Source organism: Bidens hawaiensis, unplaced genomic scaffold (genome assembly GCF_021521415.1).
Source record: "Bidens hawaiensis isolate Kalapana, Puna unplaced genomic scaffold, B.hawaiensis_p1.1 tig00030888_1, whole genome shotgun sequence".
Taxonomy (NCBI): Eukaryota; Viridiplantae; Streptophyta; class Magnoliopsida; order Asterales; family Asteraceae; genus Bidens; species Bidens hawaiensis.
Genome location: NW_027495180.1, coordinates 52,185 through 76,077, shown reverse-complemented (window position 1 = coordinate 76,077; position 23,893 = coordinate 52,185). Strand labels below are relative to the sequence as shown.

The window sequence follows — 23,893 nt, the reverse complement described above, 5'->3', positions numbered from 1 at the left end:
CAGTCTGAGGATGATATGCCGTACTCATGTCCAAGCGAGTTCCTAGCGCAGATTGGAGAGATTTCCAAAAGCGAGATATAAAACGGCCATCGCGATCGGATATGATGCTCAAAGGAGTACCATGGCGGCAGACAATTTCCTTGACATAAAGCTGCGCGAGATGCTCAACACGGTAGTTTTCACGAATGGGCAGAAAGTGAGCAGACTTAGTCAAACGATCCACTATTACCCAAATGCTATCATGTTTGCTTGCTGTCAAAGGTAACTTGGTAATAAAGTCCATCGCTACACATTCCCATTTCCACGTAGGAATTTCTGGTTGTTCGAGCAAACCAGATGGGCGTTGGTGTTCAGCTTTCACTTTAGAACAAGTCAGACATCTAGCTACGAACACAGCAATATCCTTTTTCATACCGGGCCACCAATAAGTAATGCGCAAATCCTTGTACATCTTATCAGCGCCGGGATGAATAGAATACCGAGATTTGTGCGCTTCACACAGGATATCAGCGCGAAGATTCTCATCAAAGGGAATCCAGATGCGATTGAGATAGTAGAGAATTCCACTCAGATTAGGGACAAAGTGCGCTTCCGCGCCACACGCTAACTCGGCGCGAAGGTTACCATTACTGATGGATGCGCGCTGCGCGTCACGAATACGCGATTCAAGGTTGCTTTGAATCGGCGCGAAGTGAAGCTGCGTGCGCGGCAAGATACAGTTAAGCTGGCAGGGTTTTCGGCTGAGCGCATCGGCTACCACATTAGCCTTACCAGGATGATACCGGATCTCACAATCGTAATCGCTGATGAGTTCGTTCCATCGGCGTTGCCTCATGTTAAGTTCCTTTTGATCAAAGATATGCTGAAGGCTTTTATGGTCAGTGTAAAGGATACACTTAGTACCATAAAGGTAGTGTCTCCAGATCTTTAAGGCAAAAACTACTGCACCAAGTTCGAGATCGTGAGTTGTATAGTTCTTTTCGTGAACCTTGAGTTGCCTTGATGCGTAAGCGATAACCTTGCCTCGTTGCATAAGAACACAACCGAGACCTTGGTTGGAGGCATCGCAGTACACGACAAAATCATCATTACCCTCAGGTAGCGCAAGAACAGGAGCTTCACACAACAAACGCTTGAGCGATAGAAAGGCTTCTTCTTGCTTCGAGCCCCAAATATATGGTTTACCTTTGTGCGTTAGGGCCGTTAAAGGCAAAGCGATCTTTGAGAAGTTCGAAATGAAGCGCCGGTAATAACCAGCTAAGCCCAGAAAGGAACGGATCTCAGAAGGAGAGGATGGCGTAATCCAGTTCTTGATTGCTTCAATTTTGGATGGGTCGACATGAATACCCATCTTGTTAACAACATGGCCAAGAAACTGTACTTCATCAGACCAGAATTCACACTTGGAAAGCTTAGCAAAGAGCTGCTCGGTTCGAAGCTTTTGCAATACCAATCGGAGATGATGCTCATGCTCGGCCTTGGTCTTAGAATACACCAGAACATCATCGATAAACACGATCACGAATTTATCCAAGAAAGGCCTACACACCCGATTCATTAGATCCATGAAAACGGCGGGTGCGTTGGTTAAACCGAAGGACATGACCAAGAATTCAAAATGGCCATAACGAGTTCGAAAAGCAGTCTTCGGAACATCTTCATCGCGGATGCGCAACTGGTGATAGCCAGAGCGGAGATCAATCTTCGAGAAACAAGAGGCACCTTGGAGTTGATCAAAGAGGTCGTCAATACGTGGTAAGGGATACCGGTTCTTAATGGTGAGTTTGTTCAACTCGCGGTAATCAATACACATGCGAAACGATCCATCTTTCTTTTTAACGAACAACACCGGAGCACCCCAGGGCGAAGAGCTAGGGCGAATGAATCCTTTAGCAGTCAACTCTTGAAGTTGGCTTGCCAATTCTTGCATCTCAGCGGGTGCAAGACGATAAGGAGATTTAGCTACGGGGGAAGCACCAGGGACAAGATCAATACGGAACTCGACTTCACGAGCGGGAGGGATACCAGGAAGATCATCAGGAAAAACTTCAGGGAAATCACGCACAACAGGGATATCGCGAAGCTTCTTTTCTTCAGCAGGCTTAACCATATGGGCTAGAAATGCAATACACTTCTTCCGCATGAGTCTTTGGGCTTCGGCGCAAGACATAAGCTTAAGACCACTGGAGGGTTTTTCGCCGTAAATATGAAGATCACCATTTTCTCGAGGTATGCGTATCAACTTCTTGGCGCAAATAACTTCGGCGCGATTATGCGAAAGCCAGTCCATACCAATGATAACATCAAAGCTCCCAAGAGGCATAGGGATGAGGTCAATCAGAAAATCGTTTTCGTTAAGGTTAAGCGTACAACCTTTAATCACTGAGTTAATTAAAATAATTTCACCATTAGCCAATTCAACTGAAAAATTCTCTTTTAAATCGTTGCGCGGTCGCGCAAGCTTCTGCTCGAAGGCGCGAGAAATAAAACTTCGATCGGCGCCAGTATCAAAAAGTACAGAAGCATAAAATCCGTTAAGCAAAAATGTACCATTAACTACGTCATTATTCGCTTGCGCTTGGTGCGCGGTTATGTTAAAAGCTCGTCCACGCGTTACTTGGTTTGAAATCTGGTTCACCGGATTCGCTTGTGTGATTTGCACTTGCAGTCTCGGGCACGCGTTCCGGAAATGACTAGGATCACCGCAGTTAAAGCACGATCTGGGTCGTGGGTTTTGGTAGGTTGGTTGTGGGTTCTGCGGGTAGACTGGTGGTGTTGGCGCAATTGGATTGGCGAGAAGGACTCTACAGTTTTCTGCAAGGTGACCAGCGCGGCCACATCGGGTACAAAGTCGACACGGGGTTTGGGTTGGGTGGTGAAATCTACAGGTTGGGCAAAAGGGATGGTTTCCTGTGTAAGGTTTCTTAGGAGGCGGGGCAGGGAGTGCGGGATTGGTTAAGGCATAGTTATGGACTACAGGAGGTGTTGGGTAGGCTGACAGTGGGTTAGGCGCATGAACTGGAGGTTGGTATGCGGGTTGCTGGACAATGGGCGGGTTGGTAAGCGCATAGGCCTTGCGCCTGCGCTTGAGGTTGTTACGGTTTGAGGGTTCAGGTTTGGTTTCTGTTGGTTCAGGGGCAGTCTTGGGTTTGGTCTTTTCTGTTCCCCGCAGGAACAGGGTTCCTGCTCTGACATGGTTGTCGCTGAGCACAGCGGCCAACTCAATGGCGTCAGAGAGGGTTACTGGGTTTCTGGCCAATACAGAATCTTGAATTTCCATGGGGAGACCCCCAAGGAATTTCTCTATGGCTCGGCGGGAAGGGGTAACAAGGTGAGGGACAAGCAGGCTTAGTTCATGGAAGCGCGTCGCGTACTCGCGCGCTTCACCACTGTACTGCTTAAGATTCCAAAATTCCTCCTCCAGGCGCTTAACTTCGTTGGGAGGGCAGAATTCTCGCGTCAGAATTTCCTTGAATTCCTCCCAGAGCATGCTGGAAGCAGCTTCTGCGCCACGCGCATGAGCTACTCCATTCCACCATGTAAGCGCTCTGGATTCCAGGACACTGGAAGCATACAGGGTTCGTCTGTCTGAGGGGCATTGGGTGTGGAGGAAAGTGTTTTCTATCTTCTCAAGCCACTGGAGCATCACGGTGGCTCCTTCAAGACCTGTGAACTTTGGAGGGTTTCCAGCGTTAAAGGACTTAATGTTATAACTGGAGGTATTGGTATTGTTTTGGCTCAAGGCTTGGGCTATCGCGGCGGCCATTTCCTGGGAACGTTGCTGTCTACGCATGCGCGAGGCTTCTCTTCTCTGAAATCGGCGAGATAGCGGAGGCATTCTATAAAAGTTTTAATTTTGGTTAATGTCTTAGCGCAAAGTATAATCTCATAAAGCTTGGTTTCGCAGGGTTAGATACTATCAAAAGTTAAAGTAGATTAAATGACTTTAAATGCAGACTTAATAAAGGTAACAAATTCGAATCAAGAATCGACAATTCATGTATCACCATGACTTTCCGAATTCCCAATTTAAAATATACGAGCAAACGAGTATTGGAGATTGACGATTCATGTATCACCATGACTTTTCAATCTTCAATATAAAATATACAAGAAAATGAGTATTGGAGAGTGACAATTCATGTATCACCATGACTTTTCAAGTCTCCAACCTCAGAACATAATCGTAAATGGGAATTGAAAATCAACTTATTCATGTATCACCATGACTTTTCGGATTTTCAAACCCAACAAACGAATATGTAAGAAAAATCAATAAAAATCGAAATTCAACAAAAATCGAAATATCGCGAAATAAAACATAAAATCATATACTGCGCAAGCGCGAGCATATTCATAAATAACGAGTAATTAACAATAAGCGCGCAAACATGAGATTTCTCTCATGCGCGAGAAGGGACTCCTAGGTATTCTAGGTCGTTACGTCTAACCACCTATCCTAAAGTCAACGAGCTCTGATACCAATCTGTAACACCCCGACCAAAGGCGGATTATACATCGGGGCGCCACATATTGTTTCATTACTCGTGACACTATTGGGTGTCAATATTTAATAAATACATTCATTCGCGCAGGCGCAGGGTAAACACAAGATATAAATAAACCAACATAAATTAATATATTATAAGGCAAAATATTCGAACAACAATAACTTGTCTTGATACATTTTAATCTAGGTCCAAAATAAAGAAAACTTCCTACGTGTCCACAAGCTCCAAAACAGCTACTGCAAACCTGAACATGTGTTAAAATAAACGTCAAACACTTGCGTGTTGGTGAGAAATCAAGTTTAATACAATACATAGATAACAATAAATCTGCGCGCAACATGTGTATGTCTGGTTTTCAACAAGGGTGTAATCTGATCGGGACCAACTCTAAGATTCATAAGACTGCCAGTGCTCACAATTGAGCTCACAAACAAGACAAACTGTGCATGTGTAAACAAAAGAGAAAATCATAAACGATAGTTCTCCCGTGTTCATCTAATGGTACCATGAAAACTGCGGAATAGACCGACAAGACGGTTAATGATCCACACATACAAATAAACAGCCAAGTCTACGTCCTCAACACATGGGATACTGCGCGACTAAAGTTCATAAACAAGTTTAAGACTCTAAGTTTGTATGAACACATGAACATCCCAAAACATTAAAAGCAAAAAGGGATTAGGTACGAGATTACTCACTTGATAAACGATGCGGTGTAAGATAAAGCAAGAACCAACTTTAAACAAGCACAAGTTATCCTATAAATAAGATTATTGTTTTAATGATTTGTTTTAAGTCTTGATTACAAGTTAGCATAATTAATAAGTAAATTATTATATATATATATTACCGGAAAAGCAGGGCAGAACAGGGAGGAAGACGGAGGCAGAGAGGGAGGCGGCAGAGAGCAAGGAAAACAGGAGAGATTAAGTGTTTGTGTGTGTAGTGTTAGGAAAAATAATACTATTATTTATAGAGAAACCCTAGGGAACACAATCCCTAGAAAAAGGGGAAAAGATCTTTAACAGGATCAAGCAAAAGATATCAAAAAGCATAAGAATCCAAAAGCAAAAGATATGGAAAGATATGGCAGCTGCAGAGGCAAGATAAAGCTGTCAGGGAACAGTAAAAAGCATGGGCGGGTCAGATAAAGGTACTGGTCAAGCATGGCAAAAGCAGATCTCAAAAGATAATGTCAGTCACTTTATCTGCCAACCAATGGGGTTGGTGCGCATGCTGCGCCGAAAGTAACTTTTCAGACATAAAGCAGATTAGGTCAACAGCACAAAAGATAAGACAACACAAAAGCAAACGGCTAGATTCAACAGAAGAAACTCAAAGGGTTTAGCGCGAGAAGGCTAAGGCGCGAAGGCAGACACAGAAGGTCAAGAGAGCGCGAGCGCGAAGGCAGACAGAAACAACCTTAACGCGTCGCGGAAAGAACTACATTTCTAAGCGCGCCGCGGGAAGAATCACATTTCTTAGCGCGCCGCGGGAGGAACTAGAATTCCTAGCGCGCCGCGGGAAGAACTATAATTCTTAGCGCGCTGCGAGAAGAACTACAAATCCTTAGCGCGTCGCGGGAAGAACTACCGTTCTTAGCGCGCTGCGAGAAGAATTACAATTCTTAGCGCGCTGCGAGAAGAGTTCGTCTCGCGTATCGCTGAAACAGGTGGTCTTCACGCAGGATTCCTTGTAAGGGGTCTGGCGCGTGGAGCTGCGCAGACAACCTTAGGCGGGAAGGAACAAAGGACAAGCAAGGAGTTAGAAGAAAAAGAGGGAAACAAGGCGTAAGGGCGGGACGGCGACAAGAGGGAAAAGAAGGCGGAAAGAGAGAAGGAGAGGGACGGCGGAAAGAAAGAGAGAGAGAAAGAGGCGGGAAGGAAAATATATTATTATTATTAAAAGTAAAATATAAGTATAAATACTAAATCATAAAAGAAAGAGATCGGGTCAGAGAAACGGGTACCTGGGTCGGGTCAGATCGGGGCAGATGTCACATAAATCTTTTGTTCGAATAATAAAGAAACTGAAATAATGTTTCTGGTCAAACCAGGTGCAAACAAACAGTTATCTAAAGTAACTACAAGGCCAGACGGACAAGCAAAATGATATGTGCCAGTTGCAAGAACTGGGACTCTCTTCCCATCACCAACGATGAGTTCCATGCTGCCTTATTTCAGCTTCTTCTAGTTTTCAGGCTCCTGCAAGACATTAATGATGCGGTAACCACTTCCGATATCAAATACCATGTGTTGCTAGAGACAATGAAAAGTTCAATAACGTAAATAGAAATACCTTTAGAGGAGCTTCCACCATTGGTCCTCTGCCTTTTCAGCTCATCAAGGTAGTCGGGATAGTTACGTTTCCAGTGTCCCATTTTGTTGCACTTGTAGCACTGGCGCTCCTCAGAAGGCGGCGGTGGTACCTTTGCAGCACCTTTGCTAGTGTTGGTGGCAGACCTGGCAGCAACAGTAACCTTCTTTTTGCCTTTACCGTTATGACCTCGGTTCTTGGGTCAAGGCTTGACGACACCAGCAGATCGAACCATAAGAACTTGATTGTTTTTAGCGGGAATATTCATCTCAGCTGTCTTGAGCATTCCATGAAGCTCCGGCACTGTCTTCACCCAGCCATTCATATTGAAATTCATTACGAACTGGTCGTAAGAGCTGTGAAGAGAGTTCTGGATGGAATCCGCTGCCATTTCATCTGACAGGGGATAATCAAGTTTCCTTAGCTGTTTGATGTACCTTTCATCTTGACGACATGCGCACTAACAGGTGATCCCTGTTCTTTCTGCAACTGATAAGCTGCTTCATGGTGTCATAGCGTTCTTGACGGGCTTGTTTCTGGAACATGCCCTTGAGTTGCTCAAGCATCTCATAGGCACCAAAATCTTCCAAGCCTTTTGCAAGCTCGTAAGACATGGTGGCTAGCATGATATAGGCGACTTCAGTCGAGTCATCCATATGCTTGTCAAGAACTCTCTTGGCATCAGCAGTATTGTTTTCAGGCTCGGTTGGAATAGGTCCATCGAGAACATAATGCTTCTTTGCCATCTTGAGAACAAGTCCCAAGTTGCGGTGCCACTCAAGAAAGTTGGTGCCATTCAACTTTTCTTTCTCAAGGATAGCCTTGAGGGTGAATGAGGAGTTATTATCAGTAGACATATGTATAAATAAGCAAAAGTAAATTTTATTAGTATTTTCGATGATTTAATCCTATTATTAATGACCCAATAACATTAGTAAATAGGAACTAGAGAATTTGGCTTCCAGTTACTAATGGCAGCTGTAGCACACAATATTAGTAAGTGGTTAGGCAGACAGACAACGATTACCAATTGTGAATAGAGCACAACTCTCGTTTATGAGGCCTATTAAGACAACATTTGTCTAAGTAGATACGTTTAGCCTCATCTATGCCCACCTTAGTCTCCAGACAACTGTAGTACGTAACAAGAGAGTAAGGTAATAGTCGCCCTAGTATAGTCACTTGTGAAAGAGCCGGATGTGTCAACGAAACCCTTTCACCTTGAAGGGATAGGCTAGAAATCAAGTGCGGTGCTGTAGCTCCAAACACTTGAAGTTTCGTAGTATGCCTCAAGTGTGACTTATAGTAGGATGGTATAGACTATAGATTTAAATTGGGATTAATTTTAAATATTACCGAATAGAGTAAAAGTTTAGTTTCACTTTATTGATCGAGACAACTTGATGAACCCTTTCATCTCTCAGGACACTTAGTTTTAAATAACCTATTAAAACTAAGTTTGTCGCGATAATACCAACCAATTTTAAGTTAATAGTTTTACCTATTAAGTTATTAGTTATGGAAAATTAAATTTAGTTTAATTTTGCAAAACTTGATTGGTTAATTTATTTTAATATATTTGGTATTAGATTGGTGGTATTATAACCCCATTATAATCAAGCAAGCAACCAAAATAGCAAACAGAATATGTAAATCTTAAATGGCCAAGATTAGTGATTGACTTTGCTAGAGCCTATTAGCAAATTCAATCGGGTCAAGGGGTCACAACACAAAACAACCACAAGGATGGACTCTTGGTGCATCCCGTTATCTTTGGTAACTCCCACTGACTTCAAGAACTCCATGAGCTCGTCCTCGGTTTACCTTCGGGTCTTCTTCATTACAAAATTGCACTAATACAAGTAATGAAAAACTAAACCCTACCTATTACAATTTTGAACCATCAAAGTGGCCAAAAACCATAAAATATAACCGAAAACTAAATACAACTTTTGAACCATCCATATGGCCAAAATAAAAATCATTCAACCAAACAAACAAGGTCGGGCCAGATTTACATATTCAACGAAAAATAAGTCGGGGCAATATTTTGGTCAAATAATATAAATAAAATTTTGACCAAACTAAAATTGCCCTAATATTTTATCTAGATCATAAACGTCAACAATCTTGAAGTTTATGATGTAGAACCGGTGAAAATACCGGATTTGACTCGTATGTTGTAACCAAGGCTCTGATACCACTGTTGGGTTTCAGTGGTAATCAGTTAAAATTTTGTTTATTAAAACCGGTTCAATAAACGTGGTTAATAATAATTAATCTTATTAATTATAGTTATACGCAGCGGAATATATAATTAATCAGCACTGAAAACTAAACCCGACAGGATCCAATTACAGACAATACGAGTACGAGTCAAAAACATTAAATATATAATTATAAACTAACAATATATTTAAGTTTACCTCGGTTAATAATTAACTGGTTGAGACACCGAAGGCTAACGAACCGAGCCAGGTGACACAACGAGATCCAACGGTGGCGGTGCACAACAGCAACGACAGTGGTGGTGGTATCCGGACAGCAGCGGACAACGGCTGTGGGCCCTGGTCGGCTTCAATCGACGATGGTAGGGGGCGACGGCTGGCGGCGGTGGCACCGGCAGGCGGCGGCGGCGGCTGGACAGCGCCAGTGGTCGGAGCAGCGGCGGTGGTGCAGGTTGGCCGGCGATGGGATGGAGGCAGAAAGGAGATGGACTTGTTGATTAGATTAGGGTTAATTAAACATCATATGTTTATATAACTTTCTATTAGGTTTAACCAATCTCATTAGTTATAAACCTAATGAGCCAACAAGTCCAACTCTTACTCCAAAGCCCGCTCCATGTAGTTTTTTATCTCGTTAAAGTGTCTAACCCGGTTAACAAACTTTAGCGGGTTAATGGTCCATTACCTCACGGTGTAACTCTCACGGGTCATAACCTGGTTGGCCGTATTGACTTACCCTAACCGGTCCATAATTCCAACAAATATGTTATGTTACTTTAGATTCATGATGGCTTGATGTATCGGTTCGGTTGTAAACACATAAATAAGAATTGGCAGAAACATCAGTGATTTTTGTTTTCAGTTTGACGTAGTCCACTTCAAACTGTTTTATTTTTGTGGTTGTTTCAACTTTAATGTAGATGCGTAACATGTTAGTTAGATTCAGAAGATAAGAGTTGTACTAAGAAGAGGTAATTAGGAGAGATAGAGGTCAACAGTTATTCCTTTTGTTTGTTATTGGTTTTATTCAATCTATGCAGTTGATATCGGTATCGGACCTCTAGCAGAATATCGGTACCGAATTTGTTTTGCATGTTTCACCAGCATCAACACACAAAAGAAATCCTATCAAGTACCTCTCATGCTCCTCTACTAACAATTTTGCTCATTCTTTTGTTTTTATTTTTGAAATGAAGTGAAGAAAATTGAAGGAGAAAGATTATATATAAATGTGCCTGGTAAGGATATGATCAACATCAACTAGTGTAGGTGTACAAAACCGGTTTTCGGCCCAAACCGAACGGGTTAGAACTGAGTCAAACAAAGCGAAAACCGATTCGCCCAAACTTGATTGGTTTAGAAGTAAGTTTTTAAAGGAAAACGATACCTGGTTTCAAATAGCATTTCAAACCGGTATCAAAACCATGTCTATATACTCAAGCTGTTTTAAAACCTGCGGATCAGATTGGACCCGAGCCCGTTTAACCTTCAGGATCGGTTTTGGATCTGGTTCTGGAAACTTGTGCACCTCTAACATCATCACTAAATCATGTGCTTTGGTGGGACAACACAACACATGTATGATCTTTATTATGAATCTGGCTCAATACTTAAAAAATAAAAATAATGTAGAAAATCATGAAAGTAGCTATTACTTTCTTGGTGTGTTACATGTTGTAGTTTATAGAAAAAATTTACTTGTGTGGTCATGCATCTACTTTTGCATGTGTGGCGGACTTTTGCCCATTAATCACGGCTTAAATGCAAGTGATACGTGATCCAGTGTCGTGTATCATGATTTTCCGGCGACCCAGAAGAAATTAAATGGGACCAACGGTCCGTTAAATTAAGATTGTTATTGATAATAAAAATGAAAGTTGAGGCCGCTAGTAGTCACGTTATTAGTTGGGATTATTATTAGTTAGTGCTTAATATTTGAATTAGTAGAATCCAATTTTCCTATTTTATAGACAAATTTTGGAACAAAAGTACAAAACCATATGCGCTTGAACATTAGTCATGTAGAATCACTAAAACTCATATTTCCTACATTAAAAGTAACTCAAGTCCGTAGGAATGACTAAGACTTCTACAAATACCAAAACACCATTGGCACTATACTTGCATATCATTGTCTTCTAAGTAACCGAAAGAAAAACATCATGTGTATTCCTACACAGTTATAGTACAGACATCAATTACTAACACTTCATAGAGCATCGAGCTAATGTTGTCCGATGACTTGGAACAGCATCCATTGCAAAATCCTTTACACGGAAGTTAGAAATGTCGAGGTTATTATAACCGATGAATTGCAGGGCAAATCTCCTTTGGCGGTTATTACAAATGAATGACTTATTAACTGCCAAGGAGTAATTACCGAGTAATGCATTCATATGCTTTAAAGGCACTTGGTTGATAGAATTCATATTCCTCCAACTATTTATAGGCTACCAACTAATAGCATGCTCTATTCTAGCATATACTTCAAACATCTCCCCCCTGCCCTTCATCTCTATTTATTTGTTAAGACATTGAATTGAAAATATACTCAAATAATATTTTTTTATGCTAGTGTCTTTTTGTCCGACCTTTTACGATTTGAAAAGACATAAATATGCATGCAAATGAGTATATTTTGGGATATGCAAGAAACTTTTGATACTAATTTTAATATTTATTCTTTTTTAATAGGTTACTGTAGAAAGTGATACTAAGTTTCACAAGATCATTAGAAAATGTTATCGGTCAAGATTGAAAGCATGCATCAAATAATTCTTACGACCCTAATACTTTGTTATACGTTTCAACACGATATTTCATAGATTTATTCAAATCTTCAGCTCGTTCTTCTAATCCACTTTGTCGGCTTTCAGTCGAAAAGTATGTGGTCGATGTCAAGTGCCTAATTCGACCCAGGAATCTCCCCCGTGGCCCTTACATGCCGACCATTTTCAGTTAGTGTAGCTTGTGAAGACTGACAATAGCATCTCATCTGCGATACACACAACCCTCATGAACAAACTAGCTTCCGAGTTCCGACTTTGTCTTTGCCCCATCACCTTTCTTGATAGGATTACTCATTAGTCATTAAGATATGTAATCGGATGTCCCAAACATAAACACATCCACTGTTTCAAAGATCTTGATGTCAGCTTCATTAGCTTCCCCTGTTTGATTGTCACGGAACCAATTGACAAAGTTCAACAAACAAGTAGGTGTTTAGGTTTGCTTAATATGTGAGAGGAAAAGTTTCATAAGTTAGAAGGTTGTAACTTATGACTTTTTCATAGGTCTTAAGGATTTCCAAACACCCCCTAAGTGGTTAACCCATCGGCGGATTCATGTAACACTTTCTGGCACAAACAAATATGAAAGTCAGCTAGAGATTGTCAGGCTTCAAAATTTTTAAAAGAATACGCTACATATAGAACTATACCCTATGTATTTAGGGTGTTGAGTTATAATTTGGGTGCTCGAATAATTAAAGGACCCAACTAAAATTCCAAACAAACCTACTAACCTATGATTATATGAATATCTTGACCCATTAGATACGCATAAACAAATAAGTAAACATCGATTAATGAATAACTAAATAATTAAATAAACAAAACAACCCATAAAGATTAAATTGTAATTAATTAATATATAAAGCCATAACATTGAAATAAGCAGTATCTTCTGAAATCCTGTTTAGTTTATTTAACTATATATAACTAGTTTTAAAACCCGTGTCACACACGTGATTATCCAAATTAAAATATTACAAGCAAATAATTACATAACGTATTTGAAAAAAATATATTACATCTATGTCTGAATCTATAATATTTGTACATAAATTAATTTTATTTATATCACAAAATGATTTTTTTTAAATGAACTTAATAAAAAAATACACGTACAAATTCTAACTTTCATCCGTTTGACATTTTTAAGCCAACACTTTGAACTCGTAACAGATTTGATGATAAATCTATTTGCATTCTCAAACTTTTAAAAATACTCAGATTTCTCATTTTGTTATCTGTAACAAATTTTGATCCTAAATGTAGCTAACTTATACCAAACAATCTATTTACCAACATTTGACCCATAAAAATCAAATTTAAGTTCCACAAAAAACCCAGAACAATCCTAGATAAAATACTAAGAAATAAAATATGATAAACCTTGTTATATCTGAAAGTGATTGGTATATACTATCTTTACGTTTTAACATATATATAGTTTACTAAATTAACTGAAAAATAAAATGAATAGATTTAAAGCATAGATTTATAATTTATAAATTTATATGACAGTTTATAATAATAATAATAATAATAATAATAGATTGATTTAAAAAAAAAATAGATCGACTTTTAAGCATATATTTATAATTTAATGATTAAAAAATAACTTTGTAAAATGAAAGCATATTCGACTTTTATTTTTCTTTACAATATCTCCCACAATATATAGTACAATATATTAATGATAAACATTAAAATTATATGATTTTTTAATCTTTAACAAACATGGTTTATTATAGATTTTTGAATTTACCAAGTATTTTGGAATATATAGTAAAAAAATATTTTAATATTTATTTTTATAAAAATATAAATATAAATAGAGTATAAAAGGAAAGTGAATAATTATTGATCTATTACATATATTATGATTAATTAAGTTAGTTTTGAAGGAAAAAGAATGATAAAAATTAACATGACAAGTGTCCATAATTATTTTAATTTATTAGAACAGGTAGATTTAATTCATCATTTGTTAATTACCTAATAATGCAATACTAAGTATTGTGTTTTTCACTTGGAACACAATAACAATAACCACACCATATCAATCATCATCAATCTCATTATAAACCCGTGGTATACTCTGGCTTAAAAAAATTATAAAAATAAACAATAAAAAAATAAACCTAAGCTTAAGCCCAAGCTGCTAGAGAAGACATCAATCCAGCACCAAGAAACAGAGCAATATAAGACACCACTTGCAACCTAGTATTACACCTCATCCTCTTACTCAAAAAATCAGCTGCAATCAAGTCCACCAAAGCCATATACACCAGTATCCCCGCGGATATCGAATCCAGGATTCCTTCAACCACTAAAGCCCACGGGCTATTTGGGTTATAAAACTTTGATATACCCGTCCCGATACCCACGCCTATGGGAGCCGTTACTGCAAAAAAACATGCCATTATTGTAGAATGAAGGCTCCCGAATTTAGCCTGTGAGATGCACCCACCGAGCGCGAATCCTTCAAAGAATTGGTGAAAAGATAATGCGCCTAACAAAGGTCTTATTGTGCACGGGCTTTGTGACACTCCGAGTGAAAGCCCGATTATTATCGAGTGTGATATTATTCCGAGTTCCAAAACCTGCAAAATGTATGAATAACCAGTTATTATTGAGTTTTGTCAATGCAAATCCAAACAAACCTGAGGTGTGAACAAGCCAAGCTGCTCATGAGGGTCATGAGCTACTTGAGATCGGCTAGTTAAAAGCTCAAATCACATATTAAGCTTGAGTAGGCTTGTGAGCATAAACAAGCCTGTGATTTATATAAATATAATAATTTTCACTCTTCTTTATTTAGATGTGTCACTTTATATAATTATAAATATATAATATATAAATATAATAATTTTAACTTTATATAATTATAAATATATAATAATAAGTACTATTATACGTAACATTGCAATTTAAATAACTAAATAATATATATAATTCCTATATTTATAATTATAATTATTGAGTATGAAACGAACAACTATACATGTATGAAAATAAAATAATTACATATTTAGTTATTAAAAATATATTAATCATACAAATAAAATAATTACATATTTAGTTATTAAAAATATATTAATTTTCATTTTATATAAACTAAACATATTTAACTACATAATAAATACTATGTTCTACATAAACTAATAACAAAAACAACTACATAATATATATTTTGTTACATATAAGACCATAACTATAAATACGATTTAAATAACTATACATGTATATATAAATAAATTAAAAGATAACAAACGAGTCAAGCCCAGCCGAAGCTAGTGCGAAAACTTATTAACATGCTGAGTTCAAGCCCTCTTAAATTAAAAAGTTACCTGAGAAACAACAACATGTCGAATGCCACTTTCATCATCATCAAACCCGTGTGAATGCGAATGCGAATGCGCATGTGAGTGTGTGTTCTCGTGTGAACCACCCTCGCTCGCTTGCCCTTCGCAGCCCTCTGTCCCAGTTGCATGATTATGTCTATGTTGTGCAGCATGAGCATGCATTCCCACAATATGAATCCCACCTTCCTCTTTACCTGCTGCCACCGGTACAAACCCCGACTCCGAAGCCAAGTCAGCCGAGTTAACTCTAACCGCTTGCACCTGCCTCTCGTGCTTCCGTTCATAATACTGAGTACTAAGAAAATCCGCAAGCAGCGTGCCTAAAGCCGCCATCATTGCAATAAACCCTGAAAACGGAAAGTTGGACCACGGGTTTTTAGGAAGACACGGGTTGGATAATGCGGACGTGGCGTCCGGTAGCATGTGAACGAATCCAGTGGCTAAGATCACACCGGCTGCAAAGGCCTTGGCGGCAAAGAATAGGTTGGTGTCGGTTCTAAGAAACCGCCTCTTCTTTCCGATCAACGGGATTGCGACTCCAATTATTCCAGCAATGAGGATGGCGGCAATGGCCACGAATTTGAGTATTAACGCCGCCTTTTCGTCCCTACATGATTCTAGATCGGCTGAGACGTTGCAACTGACGGTTGACATTGATTCAGTAAGATTTCTTAGAAACGAGCCTGTTTGAGAATCAAAATTAAACATGAATCATTTAGTTCAATAATAATAATTAAAACCAAGAAAAGGCTGGTAAATCTTCACAAAATCAAATAATAATAATAATAATAATGTCATTCAAAAAGGGGTAGCGGCGCAGCTTGTTCCCCTCTTGCCTTCTGTTTCGATGTAATCTAAATGTTAGTTTTATAAGTTTAACTTAAAAGAAAAAAAAAAGGTTTATTAACCAATATTTCAAAGAACATATGATAAACAAGCAATCAAAAAAGTGTTAAAAAGCACATGATTTATTTATAATTCCTTTCACTTAAATACACTTTTTTCTAGTCAAAAAGTTTAAAATTGTCCAAAGACATATAAACAAACAAGTGGTGTGCATACTACAATTATACATACATACATGCTTAATCTTGAAACTTAATATCCACCAAATTAAATCAATCAATACCTATATAATCAATCCAAGTAACACAAACTTTAATCAATCAATCAAATTAAAAACCCTAATCAATGAACAAAAAGGGTTTTGGAAATTACCGGGTAAAGTTTGAATCTTTGGTTCAAATTCTTGTGAATACAACAAAGAGAAGAGTTCCTGAAACAAACCCAGATCAGATTTCAAGAAACATTCAAAACCCAGAAATGAAAACACATGAAGAAGAAGAAAGAGCAAGAACCTGAAGCAGTGACATGGGATTGAGAATTGGGGTTTTATTAGAATCCAAGGGTCTGTAGATAAAATGGGTTCGGGTGGAATCAAGTAACAATTTGTATTGAAGACGACTCTGCTCAAAAGGGGGGAAAATGTCGACATATTTGAGAGATTCCGTGGAAAGAGGGCATGGAATAGTTGTGAGTTTAAGGGAGTGTGTCGACATTATTATTATTATTATATAGGTATGTAACTGCTAGTTGTCTCTAGATGCTTCATCTTTTGGCATATGTTGATTTTGGACCTTTATCATTTTTATTCTTTCACTTTTTGCTTTTTCATAAAATAATCACTAATTGCCTTTTTAACTCTCTCAAATCACATTTTAAATATCCAAGAAATCTTATTTTGGTCAAACGGTCAAACTGTATACAAACTTGAAAAATATCAAATATATCCATGCAAAAATAAAAAGTATCATATATGCACTTACAAAGTAGTTAAAATATCGAACATATCCAATTAATTAAAAATAACTAAATAAAGGACCATTTTACCCTTATTTTTCTAAAACTTTAAACTTTCATATATGTGCATCTTTAACTTCATTTTTTTATTTACCCATTCATAGCTTAAATTTCTTTTACTCATTCGATTATTTGCCGTTGAGAAAACAAAAAAGGAGAGACAACGGTTCAGTTGGCTTGCTTGTCGTCAATTTTGATCAAAATCCTAAAAGATGGGGTATAATGGAAAAGGGTAGAATGGTCATTAAGTAAAAAACTTATTAAAGTTGGGTATATACAATATTTTTAGTTTTGGTTGGATATATATGAAAATTTTGAAGTTGTAAGGATATATATGAAAACGATCCTGTAATGTAAAAACGATAAAAATCAAACCGTTGGATTAGTGACCAGAAGATCTTCACCAACAATCTGCACTTTATCACCACATTCTCCAGTCATCTTGCCATAATGCTCCCAATCATCTTGGTCAAATGGGTCTTCAATCGACACGATCAGGTACTTGCTCACAAATGATTTATAAAGATCATTGGGTTGCACTCCTGAAATTTTTTGAGACCCATTGTTGTTCTGCATAGAGGTATCAGTGAAACAAAAGGTTATCCATCTCTTAGTTCCAGTGCTTCATAGACACCTACAAGACAAGAATTATATGCATATCTTATTATGATGTTTAAAATTCTGGCCAAATATTATAGCCGCATACGGATTACAAATTAAATGTATGAATACTGCAATCTACATAAATGAAGGGATGCAAATGATCGAAGCCGCTCATGAGCTACTTGAGATCGGTTCGTTAAAAGCTCGAGACCGGTTTGTGCTTAAACGAGCTCGAGCCTAATAATAAGCTTTTTAAGTGAATGAGCTCAGGCTTGAGTAAGCTCGTGAGCATGAACAAACATACTTTTTCTATAGTTTTATTTAATATAGTACATATTTGGATAATAACAATTTTTATACATAAAATTACGATAAAATGACTAAATAATGTTATTATTTTATAACAAAAGATATAATTATGAATATATAAAAAGATAAAAGGATGCATAAATAAACTAATGAATAATACACTTATACACGAACCAAGCACGGCTTGAGCTCAGGCTCCGCTTGGCTCATTTACATCCCTAAACATTATATTTCAGAAGGTTTTTCCTAAGCAATCCATCCCTCCTTCACTCAGCCTCACATTTTATGCATCAGGACTTATGAAAACTCATTAAAAATTTTACAAGATTTATAAAGCTTACAGTTCTTTTAAAAGCTCAGAAATTCTTGAAAGAAAAATTAAAAACATTACAAATTCTTATAAATATATACAAACTTTTTACAAATTTCAAAAAATCTAAAAATACCAAATTAATTTTAGTTTCACAAAATCTTATAAACAAAACTGGAAAAGTCCCACGTTTCGCGTCTGTGGGCCTCCCCGCAAACACATTGGCCAAAAACGCCTACGGACGGGCTCCGTGGAACCCGAGGTAATCTTTTAACAGTTTGTTTCATGAGAGAAATAGATGTTACCAGTGGATGCACCACTAGGAATAGCTGCACGGGCCTATGTACCATTTGCTAGAATAACATCCACCTGCATCAAACCAAAATTAACATCCAGATTTCAGGAAAACAATCTCATCAGTCTCAATCAAAACCAATGGTTTGGTTTTATGTTTTTGTTTACAGTTCGCTTTTGGCTTTGCTTGTTATTAAAACTGACAAGAGCGATCCAAATCGAATGTCTAGATTTTCATTTTTTTATTTTTTATTTTAAGTAATTTAGAATAATTTAATATATATGCAACTCAAATATTTTAGGCCAAATGCATAATGATTAATTACTAGTTATTAATTAGCAAAATGATTTAGGTCTAATCATTTTTCTTTTTCAGCCAAAAACTTTCAAGATCAAATGACAAAACCGAGAAAAAAAATTTAAGAAAAAGGCGTAACCAAACAGTTTCAAAAGTCTAAAAACCAAAGTTTCGGTTTTAGCTCAAAACGGCCCAAACCGAACCATGCACACCGGTACCACCTACTAACGATTGTGTGTGTCTATTGATCTAAATTCACAAGAACAACGTCGAAATGCGAGTGAGCTATGAAATGGATCTACGGAAACAAACAAGCCTCCACCGTTGGATTGTCTGTGCTATCGAAGATTTGCTGTGCCATAATTGTGGCCATTATGGTTCTTTGTTTAGAACTTTAGATTGATCAGAAGTGAGAAATGTGAGTGAGGGACTCAGAGGTATGCATGCATGCACTTGTAGTTGTTTTCAGGTATTTATAGGCTTCCGGTTGTTTTCCTGATGAAAAAGTCTAAATAAAATATTATAATAATATATATGTTTTATTTTTATATGTAAAATATGAAGAGTGACCGTTCGGAGGTATGCATCCCCCACTTGTGGCCTAGTGGTAAGAGGCTTGGGTTCTCCAATGGAGACTCAAGTTCGAATCACACTTGCGTCATATTTAGGTGGATATTGGCAATGATAAAGTTGAGCTAGGCCTTGTGCTAAGGTTGTCAGTTCAAATCCTGAGCCCACCCGGGTTTCCGTCCCACCGTGTGTTACGCCAGAGAGTTTTGCTCTAGTGGTGGCACAACGGCTTTCAAGTGGCAGTCGCCGGTAAGGTTTCCCGAGGGAACGCCTAAGCCAAACTCTGAAACCAGCGTGGGCCCGGTTAAGACAACATAGTCTGGCCAGAGTGGGGCATCAGGGCTCTCCAAATTTGAAGAGTGCGGTAGCCTAAATATAAGAAAGTCGCCGTTCTAAAAAAAATGAAGAGTGACTGTTCGTTATTCATACACACACTCAAAGAATGGCCTCGAACAAACTGTTTGTCTTGTCAGACGATATAAAGTGAGGAACGTATTTATCAGAAGTCTCGCAGTGAAAGGGTCGCATTCATCGGTGGCATGTTATCAATGATACTTATCTTTCTAGTCGTGTGTTGGTAAATATATGTTGTTTTTCAAAAAGGGCTAACGACGCACCATTAACCTCATAATAAATTAAATGATGAAAACTATTTTGTTAAATTAAAAAAATGCGCAACCTATAAATTATTATAGGACATAACAGTGGACGTATTAGTTGACAGGATAGTACATCAAAAGTATAGTATAATTCATTGGTGAAGAAGGTACATGGAAAAAAGGTGTAAATACCAACATTCCCTTATCAAGGTATTACTGGCAGATCCACGCCAAGTGACAAAGAATGATATGTCAACTTGTTTATTAAACATGTCAACCCGTTTAACCTATTTAAATATGCAGGTTACACGGGTCATGTTCGAGTTACATGATTTTAAGAGTATGATTTTAGGATTGATATATTTGATATGAATAAATACACGATCCATTTTCGGGCCATTACTTTCAAAAACGAAACTGCCCTCTTGATCTAAATGATTCAGATGAGTTCGAGTGATCACCGGATTCTTTCTTACCAAAAGCACGAATTATCTTGGAATAATAGTCCCAATCAGGATGAGAAGGCGTTATAGCTGGATCCCCAATCTGGTGAGCTTTCACATAACTCTGAACATCTTTAGCATCCGCAAGCCCGTCCAAAAACGCCCTTAACTCGCTGTTCAGGCCTAATCAAAATTTCACATATTTAGAACACGAAAATTTTCCAAAAACAAGCTAATGAATCTATCTATATATTTACCTAGAACATCATCTTTCTCATTTTCAGGATCATAATTCCCAGGATAAATCGAAGTGTTTGGCTGCGACAAAACACACATGTATCATCATCATTAAAGGCATTAACATTACACCCGCGCGCGCACAAACACGAATATATATATAGATATAACTAATCGTGGAAGTGTATGTAGGCTTATAAATGAATCGAACAAACATGAACATATAATCGAACAATATTTTTTGTTCATGTTCGTCTGTTTAAAACCTGCACGAATAGTTCATGAACTTAAACGGACATAATTGATGATCATGAATACAAACTCTAGTGGATGATCACGATTTTTTTTCCAATAAATATAACCAAGTAAATATTTATTTAACTATAATTACTTATGTATTTATTAAAATTTAAAGGAACATAAACGAACAAACACAAATAAGTGAACATAAACGGACGTTCACGGACATAAATGGACGAAAAAGATGTTATGCCCGTTTAAATAAATGAACAAAAAATCATGTTCATGTTCGTTCGTTTGTAAAATAAACGAACTTCCCGCCGAACATATCACGAACTGTTCAAGAACGGTCGGTTCGTTTACAAGCCTAACTGTATGAGAGATGTATATAAAGAGTGATACAGGATTCAAAAGGGCCTTCACGGGATATGTGATCAACAAAGTGTTGGACGCAGAGTATTCGCCTTCGGACCATGGACCGTATATATACTTTTTCTGCCATATATGCTTAAGTTCTTTCAAGAACAACGGCTTCTTGTTGTTGTCCGGACACATGAAACCTGTCTCCGTGCATTGGCCTTGATCCTAACAAGTCGTTAAAGCATCAGCATCGTCGTAAAAGATAATAAAATACAGTAAACAAGAAAATTGGTCAGATTTGTAATCCAAGTGATTTAAACTCACCCATGTAAACAAAAGCTTGCTTTTGAGTTCTCCCATTACATTGGTGAGAACCTCACCTATGTTATGCCTGAAGAGAATTATAAATTTATTTTAATAATATATAAAAATAATTATCACTAATTCACTATATATAAAAGAACCAAACATCCAACAAACGTGAACCATTGGCGGACAAATTATTAATTTTTTTTATTTGTCAAACAAATAAACATGAACAGTTTTGTTTAGTTAAATAAATGAACATAAAAAAGTTCTTGTTTAATCATTTGTGCTCCTAAACTATCCGTTCATGTATGTTTGTTTACATATAAAAAATATTTTTGAAGTACATTATATAGCCAAAAAAACAACATAAACAATTATATGAGAAAAAGAATATTATGTTTATTTTAACTTTATAATAAGCTATTTAATGAAAATAATATTCATTCCTTTGTTTGTTTATTTTCTTAACGAACAACAAAAAACTCAGTTCGTTTTAATACCCGTTTATTTACTTTTATCAGTTGAACTTAAACGAACAAATACTAACAAAATGACAAGTAAACAAAAGAAAAATTCAGATAAATTGTGATACTAACTCCATCGCTGATGACCAAATCCCAACTTCAAATCTCTCAAAACAAAACTTCAAAAACTCTTCACAGAATGGCCTCTTGTAAACTGTAAATACACATTTATTATAACGCGTTAGTGAACAGAAATATAAAAACTAGGACCGGCAATTCCTGACAGGTTTTGGTTTGGCTGACACGACCCGTTTTCTTAAACAGGTCAACCCAAACATGGCACGTATAAAAAAGTGGGTCAACCCGAACATGACCTGTGAAAACAAGGTTGGTTTGACCCACTAACCCATTTAAAAAGTTTTTAAAAAAGTTAATATTTCGATTTTTAGAGACAGTACTAAAATTTTAAAGTTAAATTAAAATATTCTGATTATTACTTCTAAGTTCTAACTGACTATTCATCATTCCTATTCGCCTATTCAAACCTCAAGCTAAATATATAAACTCAAGTTTGTTAATCGGGAATGAGAGACATATACAATACAATTAAAATCACACAAATTACAAAAAGGTTTTATATGAATCTCAGTAATGAACTGTTTAAATTGTTACTAAGTCACTATGTATTACTCGTATTAGGGTTGTTCAAAAAGGTCGTGGCTTGAAGCTCGGTTTGAGACTGTATCAAGCCGGCTAGGCTCGGTTAAAAAGTGAGCTTAGCTTGGCTCAGGTCGTAACTAGCCAGACTGGCTCGCTTGTTAGCTTGGCTCAGTTTGTTTGGGTCGGGTTATTTTGCTTTTAATGCATTTTGTATTCGTTTGAACTAGTTATGAACTTATTTTGTATTTAGTTGAATTTATTAATTAAAAAAAAAAAGAAAAAACCCTGGGCTGAGCCCGGGTTTGCCATGACTCGACTCGTGAACAACCCTAACTCATATCGGTAAATGAACATAAAACGGGCCAGTCGACCCGAACACAACACGGCTTTAAGTGGGTCAACCACAACAAGACCCAAATAAGTGTACGGGCCGGTTAGGGTCGAATAATTCAACCCACCAACCCGACACGATTTATACAAAATTCCCACATTAAAAAGCAAATAATAATATTGTTTTGTTTACTCACTCATAAAATTTCCAGAACAGAAATCCGGCAGCCGGTTTTTAGGGACGGTGTTTGGCCGGCGGCAATGAGCTCGGTGAACGAGAAACCCACCGATGGGAAGCACAATAAGCTTCTTTTTGGGACCAAGGTTAAGCTTATCCATGGATATTATATTTATATCCATTCCTGCAGTTTCTTTTTCATTATCAGAAGCAACAGTCTTCTTCTTCATCATCATCATCATTAATAATAATAATAATAATAATAATGAGGTAACAAAATATTTGATGTCTTTGATGAGAGAGATGACTTCATGACTTGTGTGTTTTTGTTCGCAGTTTTTTCAACTTCACTCTCTTGACTATTGATAGGTAATATCCAGTCCCTCTAGTTTTCTAGCTTCCGTTGCAACGGGTAGGGGTGTGTACAAAACCGTAAAACCGATCAAAAACGAAAAAATCAAACCCAAATTATGGTTCGGTTTTGCCTGTAATTAAAACCAAAATTAATAATCGAACAGAACTAATAGATTTTTATTTATTAATTTTTATTTTAATTTTTAAGTAATTTATAATAGTTTAGTTCAAATATTTCAGCTCAAATGTATAATAATCAATTCGTT

General features: G+C 37.3%; 2 protein-coding genes across 2 annotated transcripts; both read right to left on the bottom strand.

Moving 5' to 3' along the window:
- Positions 1 to 13,968: 13,968 nt before the first annotated feature.
- Positions 13,969 to 16,609, bottom strand: LOC143581356 (zinc transporter 4, chloroplastic-like). The gene is made up of 4 exons (XM_077064179.1): positions 16,568 to 16,609; positions 16,428 to 16,485; positions 15,195 to 15,892; positions 13,969 to 14,447 (listed from the first exon to the last, which is right to left on the bottom strand). Exons 1-4 carry the CDS (start codon positions 16,580 to 16,582, stop codon positions 13,992 to 13,994), a joined length of 1,227 nt encoding a protein of 408 aa, XP_076920294.1. The 5' UTR covers positions 16,583 to 16,609; the 3' UTR covers positions 13,969 to 13,991.
- Positions 16,610 to 20,457: 3,848 nt separating this feature from the next.
- LOC143581361 (uncharacterized) lies at positions 20,458 to 23,512 on the bottom strand. Its single transcript, XM_077064182.1, has 6 exons — positions 23,293 to 23,512; positions 22,238 to 22,319; positions 21,657 to 21,723; positions 21,375 to 21,557; positions 20,753 to 20,813; positions 20,458 to 20,678 (listed from the first exon to the last, which is right to left on the bottom strand). The coding sequence occupies exons 1-6, from the start codon at positions 23,510 to 23,512 to the stop codon at positions 20,458 to 20,460; spliced, it is 834 nt and encodes a 277-aa protein (XP_076920297.1).
- Positions 23,513 to 23,893: the final 381 nt, after the last annotated feature.

What these genes read in the sequence shown, in the direction of transcription:
- LOC143581356 (XM_077064179.1), bottom strand. An exon ending in AAAGATTCAAACTTTACCCG is followed by an intron (nt 15,893 to 16,427) that starts GTAATTTCCAAA and finishes ATTCTCAAACAG; the next exon opens with GCTCGTTTCTAAGAAATCTT. An exon ending in GACATGTTGTTGTTTCTCAG is followed by an intron (nt 14,448 to 15,194) that starts GTAACTTTTTAA and finishes TACATTTTGCAG; the next exon opens with GTTTTGGAACTCGGAATAAT.
- LOC143581361 (XM_077064182.1), bottom strand. Translation starts at nt 23,512, where the DNA reads ATGATGATGATGAAGAAGAAGACTGTTGCTTCTGATAATGAAAAAGAA. An exon ending in CTGTTCTGGAAATTTTATGA is followed by an intron (nt 22,320 to 23,292) that starts GTGAGTAAACAA and finishes GTGTATTTACAG; the next exon opens with TTTACAAGAGGCCATTCTGT. An exon ending in GCAAGCTTTTGTTTACATGG is followed by an intron (nt 21,558 to 21,656) that starts GTGAGTTTAAAT and finishes ACGACTTGTTAG; the next exon opens with GATCAAGGCCAATGCACGGA.